Raw genomic sequence first — 19,064 nt, 5'->3', positions numbered from 1 at the left:
AGGAAATGTCATAAACTAAGGTTGATTTTCACACAAAAGTGTTCAACAAAGTTTTGCACTGGTTGAATGGACAATATGCTCTCATGGGAAACTGCCTGCGCATTGCACTTAAATTAGACTGGAGCTGTTACATCTCACTTGTCTCTTTGCTGCCTATCTACACTTGAGCTCAGACCAAAGAAAATATTTTATGTGCCAGTGTGCGGTCTATTGATAGCAAAATGGATGGTGTTAAGTATCCAGGTGGGTTGAGCTGAACGCAATCACAGTGAGTGAACAAGAGAAAATGAGAATAAATGGATGTCAGTTTCCATGTGAAATTGGCAACCCGTGATCCATTAACTCCACAGCGACCAAAACTAGACTTCACGACATTTCAGCTAATAGCGCTAATGTCGGCTCCATTACTGACTGACTGCAAACCAGGTTACATGCTCACCTTCTGTCCTGTGCTTTGGATCGCTTCCCGAGACAACAGGTACATTACAAACCACATGCAAGAATGATAATATTATTACAGCAATGGAATACATTATATCCAATACAAATGTACTATAATATAAAATACAGCAATAGAGATTGCGTGTGAATGCTGAACTGAAATGCTGTAAAACATTTTCAAGCTGGAATGGTTTCAATCGGTTGAAAAAGGGTGGAATATTTGGAGGAAATTATAAAAGAAGTCATCCATTTGCGAATCTTTGGGAAAATGTGGAATACAGTAATCCCCCCTGCATCGCTAGGGTTAGTTTCCAGAGCACCCCCGGGATAGAAATACCCTGTTAAAATACACCCGAGGCATGTTTTTATAGCATTTACAGCGCTTGAAACAGTTTTAAGGTCTTTAAACACACCTTTGAAACAATACAAACCCTTTCAAACATATATTGAGAGAGCGCAAGTGCAGCGCATAACACAAAAATATACAAATAGTACAAAAAAATAGAATAACTGCTGTAATAACGCTTAATAAATCCAGAATACAGCAGGGGGGGGGGGGGGGGGTTACTGGACTCTAAAAAGGGGATTTTTTTGGAATGTAAAAAGTAGTTCACCGAGTTGTTATGAACGATCTGAAATGTATTCACAACATAATGAAATGGACTTGCCTTCTAAAAAGACCTGTACTATTATAATTATGGTACAGGTGTACTGTATCACTCCCTCATTATTTTCTGACAGGGAGTTTGTTTCTTATAATGAGTCATCACACATAAGAAAACGTAAACAAAACTACATGCTGTCACCAAAGCAAAAGTTTTATTTATGTTTTAAATTACACAACTACCACAAAGAAGACTTTTCAGTCCAGGGTGTAGTCCGGTTAGAAAGCAACACTAAACTTTTTTTTTTATTACATTTGAATCACTGCCACACATCATTTGTCATGACTTTTCCGTTTCAGAATCACATACAATAGAAAAGAGAGAAAAAAAAATGGAACCCTGTTGAACAGAGCTGGAAATATACAGTTCTGAATACTGAAACTTCTATGCATTACAGTCTTAATAGTGCTTTTTTTTTCTCTCAGTTTTTTTGGGTATGATTTAGTAATAAGATGAGCAACATTCAAAATGTTTTTTTTTTTTCTTTTTAGTATTTACAACAGTTTCACTGTTAATTTATCGCAATTTTATCGCACCTCCTTCATGAAAGCCACAGACCAACAATGTACTCGCTCGGCTATTTTTCATGGTATTAATGTTATCAGATTCACTTTTGTTTTTGTCATTTTAAGCTGCAATATTGCAACAGAGTTTTATTAAAAGATTAAAATATACATAGAGAATGAGTACATTTACAGTGTTGCAAGATGTTATCAAAACAAGTAAAAGAATCCAAAATAAGTCGGGCAAAAAAAAACAAAAAAAACTAACACGGTATAATGGTGTTTAGAGGTAGTATGCGAGCACTCTAAGCTACAGGAATGGTGGAATTTGTTGGTATGAATTGTAACGAGGCAATAAAGCTGTGATTTGATTGTTAGGATGTTGAAGTACTCTTAAGGTATGTTTTTGTACAGGTTTGTGTGTCACTGGGCAAGTTATGATCAACTGTGGGGGGATTCGATGACTTCCACAAGCAGTACAAAATGTTTACAATATGTACATAGCAAACATCACATGATAAAAATATGGGATGGTGTCATGTTATGATAACGCAATCAATTACACTTCTTTATCCTCCAGACTATGAAGAATCATTGGCTTGTACTCATGTATACAGCTGCAATGCAAATTAAACCTCGGAAGTAATCACAAAGCTCCCAATGATCTGTCAACAGTAGCATTTTTAGAGTCACTTTAACAGCTGCTTTAATACATTTCATCGAAGAATACAAAGAAAAAAGAATTTTCAAAATAGGCGTACGTCTGACATTTAAAATGTCATGTAAATACTCGTCATCCTGTGTTTTCATTACAGAAGATAAAACGAACGTTTGACGAATATCAGAGGGCTTTTTGATATTTGCACATACAGTTTGTGTGCTTACCCCTCAACAAACAATTTGATTTACAAATAAAACACTGAGACAATCATGAAAAGTTGACTCTCATGGTAAAAAATGTCATCTGAACATGTGGCATGTTGTCGTGGGACATTTATAAATGCACCAAAAAAAAAAAAAAAAAAAACATGATAAGGTTTTGGAGGTCCTCTGCAGTTGTGCAGCCAGTTAAGAGTCCTTGCCCAGCTTGAGGCTCAAATGCATGGAGAGCGGATCAATTGGAGGTATCCGAATGCACGCTGCCGGGCCCCTCTGTCGGAGATATTACTGAAGACGGAGTTGTTGCGTCTTGCCACCCCCCGTTAGTCTGAGACACAAACAGGAGAAGGCCGAGACGGCTGTCACATTCTCTGCCATACGATCGCACGGTGCTTTGAAAACCAAAACGGAACCAAACTTTCACAATGCAAACACTTTACATACTTTGAATCCGTCAATGGCATCTGATCAGTTGTGTTTTAGGGGACATCAACCATTATATATTACCGTCCACAACATGACATAGTCTTGCACAAGAGCTGCAGAATTGTTAAGATTTTCTTCCTTGTCACCTCATGTTTGCACTACAATTTGTTGCCAGGAAGAGTTAGTGGGGCTACCTTGGAACTGCCCCATATGCCAATGGAAAAGCTGGCAAATGCCAACCATGCTGTTTGAATGGCCAACTAGGGGCTGATAGTACTGTGCCCATGGACAGGAAGTCAAATAAGACGTTAAAACTCAAACAGCAGCAGTAAAATGATATTTAGGCACTTTTATTAATACTCATTCATTTTAGGGAGTGAATCAGGCTTTGTATAAAGTTACAGCCGTCTCTCAATGCAGAGTCAGCACTGCAGTCGATTTTACGACACAATTGTCGGAGTACGTTTTTCACCGTTTGGTTTTCATACATATTTGTTTTGCAATGTTATGTCATTTACTGATTGACTGCAAACTGATGTCATTCTACTGCCTGACACAAAGGCCTGTTAGGTCCATTTCATCACTTCAACTAGCAAACATGCTTCCGTTCCTGAAAAAGCATTATAATGTTTTGGACGAGCCTTTGAGCTGTCAAATCAGCAAAGAGACAAATTTGTCTTGCGTCCCAACCAATGGGAGAGATGCCTGAAATCAGCGTGTAAGCCGAGTTCAGCGGCGTCCGGCAGCTTGTCGCTGCATATTCTCCTGCCAGTCAGGCGGAGGGAGGGCTCGGCCGGGCTGAGGTGGGGAGAGCTGAGTGGAAGTGACAAGGCAGGGCCTCGCCAAGAGAGCCAGTCTTAGCCAGCCTGACTTTGCCTCGCTCTAGGCACGACCTAGCCTTTACTGGATCCGTCTACGTCACCATCAACAACGCTAAAGGTTAGTCTATGCTAATATGTCTACAAAGCACTTTCTGGCTGAAAGCAGAAGCAGTGCTACAATGACTTATTCAAGAATATTTTGTGTGTGTGTGTGTGTGTGTGTGTGTGTGACCCGCGATTCTCATTTTTTAAAATCTTTTTCATTTTTGGGGAGAAGGTGAGGATGACTCAGTAGTGCCTGTTGCTATTTTAGTCAGGATTGTGCAAAGCTTCAGTGAGCCACGAGGCACAGGTCTACAGTGCACATGGAAGTGAGAAACCTTGTGAGAAAGTGAAAAACACTTGATCTAGCTGCAGGCTGACATGTCAGAAGAGCTTAAAGTAATAAGGCTTCAGCGGAGACAAAATGACACCGGAAGCTGCCGGTTCAGACGACAGCATTTTCTCGCTGTTAACTATTTTGAACGAGTGTATATTATGACTCATATATCTTTTATGTATTCAATACAAAAAGAGACGGAGCTAATTTCCAGATGTGTTGTCATTTATTCACCTGACCTGTATTTGTTTTTTGGAAAACAATTCTTGACTGACCTTTGTGGGCAACTGCTACATAGATTTTAAAAACCTTTACGCAAGTGGTGAAGCAACCTATATAGACAGATAATATTACAAATCCTCAATATTCAATATTAATTAGCCTTCATAAAGAAAAAACTAATACTAATATTACTGCATCTCACTGAGTCACTCACAGTAGTAGTAGAAGTACTAATCTTCTGCGTTTGTGTCTGTATGAGTGCGTTACACTCCCTCCCAGTGGCCAAGGCAGGCACACCAGGAGAGGCACGATGAATTGAATTGCTGCATTAAATCAGTATATTTAAACAGTTTAATTCTTTATATTCTATTTAATTGTTATTACCGTAATTTCTCGTGTATAATGCGCATTCCCCCCTCAAAATTGTCAAAAGTCAATAGTGCGCATTATACATAGGTATAGAAGAAAATGAAAAAAAACTTTCCCATTTTATAATTAAATGCCGCCATCTAGAGGTTATGAAAAAGGTGTAGCCTACACTTACATTCCAATATGACAGGGGTACCTATGACTGCATATACTGTATATACAGTTGTGCTCATAAGTTTACATACCCTGGCAGAATTTGTGAAATGTTTTTTTTTTTTTTTTTAATATGACTGAACAACCCCCATCATTAATTTCTTTATGGTTATGTTTTCATTAATGATAATGTTCTTCTGAAATGCTTGACAGTTTAATTTGAATCCCATTAAAATAAAATTAAATGTGTTTTGCCTAGCCCTTCATGTTTTCTTTAAAGAATTGTACCCATCTCACAAATTCTACCTGGGTAATCAAACATATGAGCACAACTCTGTGTTTTCTCATTTACTAAATAAAAGTAGGGCTGTGAATTTCAAAATAAGAGGAAATAAATTTAAAAAGTATTACATGTTCAAATAAACTGCTTAACTTCAGAAGAATTCTTTGAAAAAATACTTCATGTTTTGATCATATGGGTAGGAGCAAAAGCATTGTAAAAGTGCATTATAGATAGGTAGAAGGGTTTTCCAGAATATTTAGGTCAACTTTGGGGGAGCGCATTATACACGAGAAATTACGGAAATCTACTTTTCATAAAATACAACATTATAGAGTGCTATTTTGTGTTATTAAAACTCGCAAACACCAAATTGTGTGGCATGTTTTTGGGAAGAGGCATGAGACATTGACAATAGACATTATATATATATACAGAATATATATATATACATAATGCATCCATCCATCCATTTTCTGAGCCACTTCTCCTCACTAGGATCGCGGGCGTGCTGGAGCCAATCCCAGCTATCATCGGGCGAGAGGCGGGGTACACCCTGAACTGGTTGCCAGCCAATCGCAGGGCACATACAAACAAACAACCATTTGCACTCACATTCACACCTACGGGCAATTTAGAGTCTCCAATTCATGCATGTTTTTGGGATGTGGGAGGAAACCGGAGTGCCCGGAGAAAACCCACGCAGGCACGGGGAGAACATGCAAACTCCACACAGGCGGTACCGGGTATTGAACCCTGGTCCTCAGAACTGTGAGGCTGACGCTCTAACCAGTCATCAACCGTGCCGCCGCCAAATACATATACATTATACATATATATATATATATATATATATATATATATATATATATATATATATATATATTTATTTATTTATTTATTTATTTATTTATTTTATTATTATTATTTTTTATTTATTTATTTTTTTTTTTAGGAGAGAGTTTTGGTGTACTCACATTTAAACTGTGTGGACTGTACATGGTGTTTCGGCTGAGAGTATCACTGTATCCTGCCGTCTGACTGATAACATGGCGCAGAGTATCCACCTGAAGGGGCAGACAAGTTGGACAAGTTGTTTAACTCTGTGCGCGGCAGCAGGGCAACACTCACTGTGCACATGCTCAGGGACAGACACTAACTTGGGTAAAACGGCATCTCAACAGCCAAAGACAAACAACGTGCTAACCAGATTTGATAAGAACGCTGCAATATTTTCTAATACAGAAAGTAAATGCTGATATTACGAGCATGATTGAGTCAGTTATATTTGAGAAATCACAATGAGCACAAATAACAAAAATCAGTAACACTACAACTGTTTTAACTGAGCATTTTTCGTTCATTATTTATCCATTTTACATTTAATGTAACAGACGGTATAGCATAAATTAATACTATATAAATTGATAACAAATTATTGTTGGTAGGTGCACAGTTGTGACCGCTGTGCATTAAGCTTACAGAATGGTAGACAGCAACAACAAGCAGTAACACAATGAGACAAAAGAGGATAGAGGAGAGTAACAAAGGGGATCACATTAGCAAAAACCCAATCCCAATCCAAGAGGTCAAGTCAAAGCCAAATGCATTCACCAAATGTTCACTTGGGGTGTGAGAAATCTTAAATGTATTGTGGTATTATACAATATATTGTCAGCCAAATCTTCCATCTAAAAATATATTATCAGTCGACACTCTGTTGACCGTTTGCCGTTATCAGAGAGCCTCACTGAGCAAATGTGGGCTACACTGCCGAGATACCTTTTTCTACCTTTGCTTTAACGTGCTTCAGACTGCACTGCGGATGGCTCAGTACACAGGCAAGACGAGGACAGCTCTCTGCACCGGCACTGAGGAACTGTCCCTGATTGTTAATCCTACCTGTGACTGTACATTGGCTCCGACTTGTGCCCCTTGGTAAGAATCCCCATTCAGACTCTGCATGCTCAAGAACATGTCCCCAGAGTTTGGGAGGTTAAAAGAACCTGAAGAACCTAGAGAGGGAAAATGTAAGTAGCTGAATAACATGAACGGGCTATAATAGGACTGCACATTCACACACCACGCGCACACAAAACACATACACGCAAACGTGTCTGAATAAATGGAACCCAACTCAAAAGAGACGAATACAAATTTACAAATATACGAGGGGAAAAATGACCATAAAGCAAGCAACTACCGGAGAGGAGGAGGAGGAAAGCAAAAGAAGCAAATAAACAAACGGATGGGGACAATATGCAGGAGGACTGAAGAAGGTTTTATATTTTGACCAACACGATGGGCACAAATGAAGTGAGGTTCACACTCTACATGCGGTTGGTCGCTTAAGCTCCCAATCGCTACACATCTACTACTCGCAATCTAGCACTGCCCGGAGGTATCACATGGTATAAATGACAAGAACAATAAGAAGCTTATGAAAAGACCAGTACCAGTAAACATGTTGGTTAAAAGAGTGTTTTTGCTCTCTGCAGAATCCAGCTGAAACTCCTCATCTTTCATCTGGAATCCTGGGTGCAAGAAAAAGGGACCACTTCATAAGCTTACCAAATCCCGATGCACTTCATCCCAGTCCAAACCGATCACATTCTACATTTCACTCATTGCACCGCAACCGACCTTTTGGTATTATAGAAAACGCAAACGGTGCGAACATAAGCTTAATCCAAAATGCTCCTGTTTACACTTGTGTAGCCAAATAATATGCCACCATTCCATGTGACTACGTAGCGTTACATTTAAAATGACAGGAGGTTGACAGAAAAGTCAAGGGAAAACAAATCCCATGGCATCATTCAGATATGTTGTTTTTGTTCTTTTCCAAAAATACATGTATTCTCGGTTCACAAGTCAGGAACGCTCCCTTTATGCATGAGTTTGCTTGGCACCGAGTGTCTTATAGACGGGAGACACTGTGATCCCCAAGCTGGGAGCTGAGCCTGTCACTCTCTCGCCTGTGTGAATGGGGCACGCGGGAAGGAGGTAGGCAGCAGGTTACGGCCTGAAGTGAAGGGCAATTCTTTTTTTGGTTTTTTTTCATCTCTCTTCTTCATTCTGCAGGAGTGCCTACCAGAGTTGGGTGTAGTAGGGGAGTTGGCCTGGCTGTTCTGCACTGCAGCGGCTGCAGCGTGTGCCGCGTTTACGGCAGTCTTGGCGGCGTACAGGTTGGCCTCCTCCTGAAACTTGCCGATATTTTTCTTGTAGCGGATCCGTTTGTTGCCGAACCAGTTGGATACCTGTGTGGAAGAGCACAAGAGGGGGGGGGGGGGGGGGGGGAGCAGAGGAGTCAGGCGTCAAGCAGCCACAGCAGCGTGCACTTGAGCAGTGTGACTGTTTCAAGATGTCATGTTTGGGTCCATCGAGTACCCAATTCCCAGCCCCTGCAGCAACGTCCACTGGGTACACAAGCTAATTAAGCCATAATAAGGAGCCACTTGTGTCTTCTCATGGATGGGAGCCTGACATGCTCTCAGCTCTGTCTCTTGACAAAACCCAAACACGAGGGGCCCCTGCCGCTTCGACATGTCCGTTATTGCGTGGCTGGCTGTTAAGGATGCAGCCCTCCCCTCAGTGGTGCACGCACACACATACACACGCACATGCACGCACACGCACACACAATGCGAGTGAGTGATGGAAAAAATGATGAAGAAATAAGTGCAAAACCAAAAAATGCATTGTTACCAGTGTTTGTCGTTTGCAGTTTAGAAGTTATTAGACAACACAAGAAATAACCTTTGGAAAAAAGGTGAAATGCTTTTCTGTAGACTGGCGAGGAATCTTTGTGTAAGTGCAATGGGGCTGCTTCTCCAGCGGCTTCCTATAATACATGCAGGTACATCTCAATAAATTACAATATGGTAGAAAAGTGACATTTATTGAGATGGTCCTGTACATACCTGGCACACGTATTTGACCCAACCCCCCCTTCATTCTACCCTTCATACAAGCCAGGGTATATGGTTATTAGTTAATATTTTTCAAATTACTTGTGTATGTGTCAGTATTTCAGTGAGAGAAAAGTACTTGTAGCAAATAGCGGTCATAGAATACTGTATTTTGTCAGTCAGTGTTAAATGATTTTGCTTTTGGAGAAATTCCATTCTACAGAAAGGGACACGTGTTGAGATGAAAGGATTAGCTGGGTAAGCTAAGTAGTTTGAAATTCAAATTTCATAGAAGTGAAACAACACAACACAATCGTGAGACCCTAAAAAGTTGTTTGAACCTTGCGTGTAGATGCTGGCTAGCTCTGTGCGAGCAGAATAATGATGAGATGATGCGTGCTTTTAATGGTTCTATAAATTAGAGTGTGTCATTGCTGTGCTGCTGCGCCCCCCACCCCGTCCACTCTATCTCGCTGGCCTCGCAGCCCACTGCTGGACCAGCCAAAGAGCAGCTGCCCCTAATGACGCTTTATTTAATTTCCACCCATGTGCTTAAATTTTAATATCCCCAGCAGCCAGCCAATGTAGTGGCATAAAAAGTGACTGGATTTGCAGGACAACAGATCATTTCTATCCTGCACGTCTCTGCGCTCTAAATCTTTAATATCTAAGCAATTAAAATTAATGACCATTCAGGCGAGACCCACTGTCGGCAGCAGGGTTTCCTTGACATCAATTGTTTGATGGCTTTACCTAGAGGTTAAACTAACAAGCAAGGTTTAATTGGAAGCAATGAAAGCCCTGGCTATCATCCTTTTTACTTAACCTGCTTATAGTGGATTGGAATGATCTAATCGTCACCTTTTTTTTTTTTTTTTTTTTTTTTATTTTTTTTTTTTAAAACAGCCCACAAACATGAAATCACATTAACATGATAATTCTTGTCTCACTGAAACTTTTCCTTTAATTAGTAAACATATTGATGATCAAGCGTGACCTTGATGTATTTTAATGTAATTGGGACCACACTTCAACCAGCAGTCCTGCAGTTTGCCAGTTAAATGTGGACACAAAGTATTTACAGTTCAAGCATAATCCATCTCCGTGTGGTGCCCGTCCTTTGTGATAACATGTAATATGAGGCGGCCGCTATATATAAGCCTGAACAGGCACATAGCGGCAAAGCCTTAAATGTCACATATTTTCTTCTCCTGCCCACTGAACAACAGCTTTAGCCGTTCTCCGGGTCAGCCTAGTATTGAGCAGTGCAAGGTGTGGATCACAACCTAATCTATAGCGCTAAGTCGCTTCCATCTCGGAGAAGGCCACGCATCCAGTCGACTGCTAAGTAAGGGCGTTAACAGCAGAAAACCTGACATCAGCAGCCTTGAAGCCAGTCATCGTTTAATGAGCATGCGGGCTGGCTGCAAGAACACAATAGAGTTGCTCCACATTTTCAGGCGCTGAGGAGCTGTTAGAGTCTATTTAAATCAATAATCCTCCCTAATCAATGAAAATATTTGATCAGCTTATGACTACAGTTTGGACAACCTTGAATTTCCAAAACAAATGGAACATTTTTGAATGTGACGCCACCAGTTAGGCAGGACCCATAAATAACGAGTGCGCACAAACAGCTTTGTTTCTGTGGTGTGAGGCTCAGAGAGAGAGAGAGAGAGAGAGAGAGAGAGAGAAAACAAAATTATAGTTAATTTTCAGATTGTATAAAAATATGGCTCTGGAGCAGCCACACGTCCTAAAACAAACATGCAAGGTGGCAAAGAAAAGATGAAAAAGTTTACACTGAATGTCAACCTCGCGACCAATAATGCAAGGTGTTTCGTCAGCAGTGATGCATCGGGCAAAGCTTGCGATTGATATTGGCATAGCGCTCACGATGGATGGTTTTTACTTGATGAACTGTTTGAATAATCAACAAAGCCCACACAAAAAAAGGAATTTGGGATTTTGACAAATGGCTCAACTAAACCCACAGAATAGCCACTGCGATTGGATTGTGAGTGCGTGGCGCTGTGAGGGATAACACACTTTGGGTGCACGAGGCATTAGGGTGAGCCTCGCATTTTGCTACTCACTTAAAATGAGCTAAAGCATTGAAGAATAAGTCAATAATAATGTCTGCTGTGGCCTCTGTTTGCCGAGGAGTGCGTGCGCCACTAATGGGGCCCGATGAGTTCAAGTGAATTTTTAAAGGCACTCTAATTCTTGCGAGGACTGATTTGTTCTCATGGGGGACGGACGCGGGTACAGTGGCCCGCTTTGCAAGGCACTTGGAAAACGAAGCCAAGTTCCACCAGTGCCCATTTCTTTCAGTGTTGTAGCGTGATTGTGCATGGGCCGGGTGGTGGGGGGACTTGGGGGGAGTAAAGAGAACAAAAGGTGGATATTCCAAACATCACACATCCTGTTGATGCCAAACAACAAACAAACAATAGTAAATGCAAAATATAGCATGTGACACATACTGGAGTCTGTACACACAAAATATGATGAACAAATTAGTGTGCTTGTAAAATATGAGCTGACCAAAATATTTCAAGGTGGGATGTGAGTTGTACTATGTAAATTCAATCTTATTATTTGAATTCATAATAACATTAGCGATGATCTAGTTGTGTGAGAGGGAGGGGGTTCTGTGCAGTGAAGTGGCTATTACATACATAAACAAAAGAGGTAACAAAGAAATGAAAACAGTGGATCAGGAGAAGTTATGACATACCTGAGATACTGTGATGGTGCTTCCCACCCCCTGAAGGCAAAAAAGAATGGGCTTTTACAGTATCTGACTCTTCATGACTACACTCAATACACCCCTTAACACTCCCCTCCCCACACAGAACAAAACACTGCAGATGAATCGTTATGTTATAGATTCATGTCTCTCTGATATTGCGCCTCATGAGGACGAGCGCAGAGCAATATTACGTGTTTGTGTTAAGCGTCTGGAGAGTAGTCAGCAGGAAATAACAGGGGAGCGTGCACGGTAATAATTTAGATGCGGATGAGGGGGTTAGGTGTGCGAGATATTGCCTTCAGGTTTATACCCAAAAAGGAGGCTCGGCTATCGAGCGGTTAAGTCACATATTTTTATTTTTTTTATTAATTTTTTTTTTTTAAGCATAACGTGAGAATCTTATCTTTTTCAAAAATGGATGATTTTCTTCCCCAGTTTATGACCTGAGTGAGTGACAGGCAAGAAGGATGGGAATGAGTGTCGAGGGGGAGGCGGATGGCGGGGCAGCCGGCGTCGGGGCAGTTAAGGAAGGACAGCATAGTGCTTTGATTGAGGCCAAGATGGTGGTCCTCCCCTCTCTGTGGCCCTGCTCACACTGCCTCGACTGAAGCATCATTAGGCAGTCACAATGTCAAGGTTAGCTGAGGACGCTGTGTCTTGGTGGTGTAACCCGTGGTAAGGCTTCCCCCTTCCCCACCCTGATTAGCCACCAGCTACTGTTTGGATGTGCGCTACCCACCTGGGAAACTGTGATGCTGCACTTCTTGGCCAGCTCCTCTTTGGCCTCCTCGCTCGGGTAAGGGTTGCTGAGGTGCGAGTAGAAGTACTCGTTCAAAATTTCTGTCGCCTGCTTGCTGAAGTTTCTCCTTTTCCGCCTGAGTGGGGAGCAAAACGAGAGAAAGGCCGGGCGAGCCTATTAGTGGGACCGGCATTAACTCATCCATTTGGATCGCACAAATTGCACAATCAATCTCACACATAAATGGTGAAAATGATGAGGAATGGCCTCTAAGGGCCTGAGGAGCAAAATGCTGCACTGTGTCCTGCTGCAAGTCTCGTCAAGACAAAGAAGACTGGCTTCCGACCAACACGCTGACAAGCAGACACACAAACAAACGCGCACACACAAGCACAAAGCACATACAGTGTTTAATTTGGTCCGTTGGTCTCCAATTTCTAGTCCAAGCGTGTAATGTGCAGGGTTTAGTGCAGTGGATGGGTGGGCTTCGTGATGGAGCGCAAAGCCCAGTCGGAGTGCATCTCGGCACATTATAGAAATCACGGCATGCACAGTTGAGCATTGTTCCTTAAGTGCCACAGCCCCGGGGATCTCCGGCAGAAACAAGCAAACTCAAACTAGATCTGGGTCCGCTTCCCTCCCAAGGGCACTACTTATCACATTCTTGAGCATTTGCTTATTTGTTGCCCTGTTTACTGCGCCGAGCCGAGCGCGGGCAGCAAATGCGCTTCCGCTCGGCTCGTTTGGCCTAAACTTGTGTTGCGCCTCGCAAAATTGCACATTTCCGCTCTTCAACATTTCTTTTACACACAAACTGATCCTCAATTCAGTCTGCTTTCAGGTGTGACGGGATGATTGTGCGGCAAAGTCATCATGCATGGAACGGAGACATGATTACAACCATGCATCTCTGCCATAAAAATGATTTTGAATAAAAGTAATGCACAACAATTAGTAGAAACCTTTTTGGAAACGGAATAAACCTCCGTTACATCAATCAAAGTCAAGTTTTGTGTTTGCACGGTTCTTACGTGAAAGCTCAAGAGACAAGACCAAATTTGTGGATTACTACATAATCAAACAAATACACAATATATTTCATTTTGGAAGGAAGCCTATGAATAATTATGTCCTTTTTTTGTCTTTTTTTTTTTTAGTTATAATGGATTCTTCAGCCCAGAATGTTCTGAATTGTTTTGTGGTGTGCCACTGTGATTTGTGAGACCACAGAAAGCTTGGGCACTAAAGCTTTTCTTTTCTGGACAGTAGTTCAGTTAAAAAGCAATATACATAATATATATAAGAACATCCCCAAAAAAATCCAAAATGGTACAATGTAGTAGAAAAGTTTCTTTATTTCAGTACGCATACATTATATAGATTCATTAAAGACCTGGGGAAAATGCTTTTCAGAGGGCAACTTCTACATCCAAAATAATTTCATTGATTGTTTGTTACGGAATATTGCTAGATGACGTTTCTAGAGATGGTGAGTTTCGGATTTTTGTTTGCCATACGCTATAATCATAAAAATTCTCCCTCTCTCTCTCTCTCTCTATATATATATATATATATATAAAAGGATTTTCTACTCCATTTTTGTGGAAAAGAATACTAAACTTCAGACCTGTGGACCAAAGTAAAAAGCAGAGCCCTTCCCCACTGGGTTTGGCCATATGGGAGGCAGCCATGGCTTCTTGTGACTAACACGCACTGACCTGGCGTCAAGGAATCTGGAGCGCAGGATCATGACAGCCTCACAGGTGCTCTGTTTCAGCTGCATTTGGATGGAGCTGAACTTCCGGTGGATGATTCCCACCATGCGCTCGATCTCCTTGGGCGAGATGGGCCGCGTACGAGACTGTTCCCGCAGCAGGTTCATCACATGGGTGGTGAATTCGTTACACGCCTGCCGAGTCGAAACGCAGACAAAAGAAAGCAGTCGGATTTGTAAACATCACACTCGTGAGCGCTTTAGAACGCCCAAAAGCCCTTTGATTGATCCTCGACAACTGCGCACATTTTTCTATAGGTTCATTAGATGCAAGCCGGTCTTGTTAAAAGCTCCAAGTGAGTACAGTGTTTATATATTACTTGGACATAATAGGTGAAGTCATGTATGAATATAAATGCCAATTTGCAATTTGGCTTTGGCCTAATGCAGAGTGAATTTAAACAGCTTTCCGTTAAATCAGTAGTTCATACATCATTAATTAGAATAACCCAATTATGCAGTGCACACTTTAGCTCATTACTCTGAGTAAAATTCGTTAAGTATTTACATTAAGATAATTAAAACCTGGAAATACCCCTAAGAAAGATGCATTCACTCTAGGCAAAGTGGCGCATGCCCCCTTCAAACCCACCTCCACTTACCGAGAGTAAATTATGTCTAATTTACCTCTCTGGCTGGATGAAGCATTACTGCTACAGCTTGCTATTTTTATTTTTATTATTTTTTTTAACCATAATGCTTCTGTTTTTAATGGGAGGATCAAAGCGCCAGGTGAGCTAATCATACTTTAAGTGGACAAAGTTCACTTACAGTTACACATACAGTCATACATTCTTGAAAAAGCTGCTCTCGGCCTGATACTTTAGCTAATATGGTGGAAGGCAACCGTGTAGCACCTGAGTAAACATCTTGTGTGTCAGCACCTTGGTCAAGGGAACTGGTTGGAAATTAACCACTCGGGTTATCAACGAGCTATCTGGGGTGCGCGTGCGCAACAGGTCGGCCATCTTTGACAGCTAGCTATGGCAACAACAGTAGGACAAAAAAGACATCGTACATAGGGACCTACGTGAGACGCGAAAAGGTCCGCTTGAAAATTGGTTAGGGTTAAGGTTAAGGCAGGCATTCTCGTGTTTAATTTGCTATACAATCGAACTCATTCACGCGTACCTTCGTGGACCTCATACCAGGAAAGTAAAGGGCCTTCGCCAACCATTTCTGACAAAGTTGCAAGTTTGATTTATTCGCTAATTGAAGTCTTTTGTCTTTTGAACAAAAGTCCATGAACTCGTTCATATTTTGGGCGAACGTGAACTGAACTTAGTTCATTTCTGCCTGATGAACGTTATAGAGAACACGTCCTTTCTGGTGTCTGAGAACGGTTTCCGCACGAAAGTTCATTTTCAGCAAGAGTGCCAAGTTTTGTTGAGGGATTTCCAGGACAAAACCTGTCAGAGCGCACTATATAAGAGCCTTAATATGTCGGGGGATGAACGCTGTATTTGGCAATCCATTCATTGCGGCTCCCGTTAATGTTTACATGTGCGAGGTGCGTTCGGGGACACTCCTTAAAGGGGAGAGAATATGTTCTTTGTTAGTATTTTTTATTTTTTTTGTATCAGAATGCTGTAGTTAAAACACTGTACGATAGCACTGTCATAATATGGAGTTTGTTTTGTAATATAAGACTCAATAAAAGATGTAGATGTAGTTAGGCAGAGCTGCGAGGAATGCAAAGTTCCCAATGTCCTTTCAACATCGTTCCTGTCATAATGTGTTTTTCTTTGCACATGGACAAAAGTCCTCTTTTTGTTTTAATTCCTCCTTGAATAAAATCTCATTCAAGCAACAACATACAGTATTGAAAATAACCCAAAGAAACGATGAACTCGGTCATTTTTGGAACAGTGCACTTAGTTCAAAATTTGGAATTATGCACTATGAACTGAACTAGTTCCTTTTGGGAATTTGCGAACTGAACTTTGAATGAGTTCGCATTGAAAATGAACTTTTCCAACACTACATATATTGTATTCTGAATTTGAGGAAAAGCAACAGAATTTTCCAGCTTTAAAATGTATGAATCAGGGTATCGCTAGAAGATCCATTGTTTCCGCGCAACGGCCTATCCCGTGATCTCGACGCTAGGGAGATCCTAATCTCGAGACAATGGAGACCGTACTTACCTGTTCATATTTCTCCAGCTCCGTGTGGTAGATCTGTCTGATCTGGGTGAGCTTGGCTCTGTAGTCGGAATGTTCAATAGAATTGTCAGCTGCCCCGCCTGAGGCAGCCGCCGCGGCTGCGGCGGCTGCGGAGCCGCCACCCTTTTCTGGTCCCGCCACGCCCTCTGCCAGCAGCATGTTGTCTAAACGCATGAGCTGGGGGTCCGGTGGGTCCTCCTCCTGGGCGCCCCGGATGCTGAGCCCTGCGGCCGCACACGGACGAGAGAGAAAGGGACTCGCATGAAGCCGTGCGGCGACATTCACATACAGTCATGGATATTTCGTTACATACCCTATTGAAGGGAAATAATGTTACCAAAACATGGGAAACGTCTATTTGTATGAGAAATTAAGAGTTCTACCCCATGCAGCCCACATTTGCAATGATCAACTTTTTTTTCTTTTTTTTTTACGGATGTATACCCTCTTGTATTGATGTCTTGGCAGAAGTAGCTCAAGCTGGAAAAACAATTACAACCGGGGTATACATTCAGACATGCAGTACATTTGCATTTGAACTCTGATTAAACCTGACAGAGCTGCTGAGCACAATTAAAAGTATTACGTCTACAAAGTCTGCCCCAGTGTGATGTTTACCCCGCAGGTAAGTAAGTCAGCATTTTCTAAGAATGCGCCGTGTCGCTGTCGTCTATGTCTAAGCCTGTTCTTTTATTTACACACGGCTGTGCACACTGTGTACAGTGAGCTTGACATGACAGCAACATCCATAAACTGACAAATGCTCAATTGTGAAAGTGGCACGTCTACTTTGTGAAGAGATCCTAAACAGAAAAGTATATCTCCAGTGTCTCTTTTTTGACACAGTGAATTTCAGGACCTCTGCAATATACCACATGTTTTTCCCCTACTTGTTCTTTGTTTGTTATTAAGATCTGAATGCGCAGCCCTGATTTTTATAGCATTATTTTCGTAGTAGCACAATGAGAGCCCAATAAATGTTTTGTGAAGTGTTCATTCATTAATTCTGCTCATGCAATCAGACCCTGCTGTTCTCTGTCTCACCAGTCTGTCAGTAAGTTGTAATCACCCAGGAGATCGCATGCATGCACACCTGGACGCACTGGCAATGCAGCTTTGATTCCAGGCTTTATAGTATTAAAACAAAACAACGAACACAAATAATAAAGTGGCTCCGTGGTTAGTAAGTACAATGAGTGGCTGCTCAAACATCCTGATTGGCAGAGTTGTTTCAATCGAATAATTCCTCTCAGAAGTCAAGGATTTTAAACAGCTCATTACAGCGACTGGCCTCTGGATTCTAAATGAGAAGATTGGTTTTGCCAGCTAGCGGGCATGCAATCAGAGAAGGCTTTGACTGACCCTCTGCATCACTCACAGGAGTCAGGACTTGAGTTATCATTTTGCTCTTTTCCATAACCAAATAAAAAAAACACCACCCTCTGTACCCACTCCACCGTTGATTCCGTGTTTTGTTGAGCTGCGATGTCAGTGAGAAAGAAATTTGCCTCTATTTATGGATTGGCTGGCTTTGAGTCTTTGAGGTGTAATGGTGTGAGAGGAGTGGATGAATGTGCCTATTTGTGTTGGAGACATTGAGATGCCGGACAAGGCTCCATCAGGCTCGCACAGCCAACCCAACCATGTGGACAATATGCCGCTTGCTCCACTAACCCCCGTCCGCATCATACAGCATCTGTGCAACTCTCACACCCAAAAGCTCTCATTGTGGGCGGGGGTGGGGGGGGGGGGGGGCTGTTCCAGGTTATGCACACACAAAAAATGGCACATGATTCAAATGTTGATGTATTTCAGCGTGCTCTAAAAGCTGGTGCTTCGTCTGCCACCGCGCTTCATATTTTCCTAATTCAGTATTTACTCGCTCTCAGATTCAAGTCAAGCTCAGAAGGTTGTACTTTTCCTCTGTGCTTGTGAGAAGCTAGGCACGTTTTTCATGTCAGGTATATTAAATATAACTCTGGGACGCGGTGTACATTTCCACAGCAAACCCAGTTGTCACGTTTACTCTACTCACGCTGTGTCCAGCGGAAATGCAGCTGAGGGAATTTACAGGGCTTTTCAACTAAATGGACATAAATCACTAGTTTCATTCAAACTAAATAATCACGGACCATAAAGAGCTCCTTGTCTCTCACAGTATATTACCACAAAGTTGGGGTGTGCAATAACGCGGCCATTCACAGCAAAGGAAAAGAGCGCAACATTAGTAAGTGACATGTAATCCTATTAGTCCGCTGACATGCGGAGTGGCCGTGACATTTTTATCATACATGTCCATTTCTATTTCTGAAATCAGCGGGATAAAAATGATTACTCCGCTCCCCTGTGAAGCCGACGACCCCGCAGGAGTCCACGAGGTGTATTTGAGCCACAATCAGCTACGGCAGGTCATTCATAACGCGCGCGTTTGAAAGGCTGATGTGTCTGACTTCCATTCAAGCACAGAAAATTAGAAAAAGAATGGGAAAGAAATAGCAAAAATGGAAGCGTAACAACAGTGCAATGTGTCTCAGTCTCTGCTTCTTTGTTGGGGGAGCTCAAGTTTGCAGAATCACTTGTCT

The 19,064-nt window shown here is 41.8% G+C and overlaps 1 protein-coding gene across 8 annotated transcripts in view; it reads right to left on the bottom strand.

Moving 5' to 3' along the window:
* Positions 1-1,238: 1,238 nt before the first annotated feature.
* pbx3b (pre-B-cell leukemia homeobox 3b) overlaps positions 1,239-19,064 on the bottom strand; it is a 58,957-nt gene continuing 41,131 nt past the window's right edge. For 2 of the 8 annotated variants that reach the window (XM_061768712.1, XM_061768713.1), the window contains exons 3-10: positions 16,465-16,706; positions 14,262-14,452; positions 12,544-12,679; positions 11,790-11,819; positions 8,233-8,398; positions 7,595-7,672; positions 6,116-6,205; positions 1,239-2,816 (exon numbers count right to left, since the gene is read on the bottom strand). In XM_061768712.1, coding sequence (XP_061624696.1) covers positions 6,159-6,205; positions 7,595-7,672; positions 8,233-8,398; positions 11,790-11,819; positions 12,544-12,679; positions 14,262-14,452; positions 16,465-16,706 — 890 coding nt within the window. In that variant the 3' untranslated portion in view covers positions 1,239-2,816; positions 6,116-6,158. Of the gene's footprint in view, positions 2,817-6,115; positions 6,206-7,040; positions 7,154-7,594; positions 7,673-8,232; positions 8,399-11,789; positions 11,820-12,543; positions 12,680-14,261; positions 14,453-16,464; positions 16,707-19,064 lie in introns of all 8 variants that reach the window. The other 6 variants (XM_061768714.1, XM_061768715.1, XM_061768719.1 and 3 more) reach the window with 5 other exon arrangements.

The sequence above is a fragment of the Phyllopteryx taeniolatus genome, chromosome 3, assembly GCF_024500385.1.
Source record: "Phyllopteryx taeniolatus isolate TA_2022b chromosome 3, UOR_Ptae_1.2, whole genome shotgun sequence".
Taxonomy (NCBI): domain Eukaryota; kingdom Metazoa; phylum Chordata; class Actinopteri; order Syngnathiformes; family Syngnathidae; genus Phyllopteryx; species Phyllopteryx taeniolatus.
This window is presented reverse-complemented; position numbering and strand designations above follow the sequence as displayed.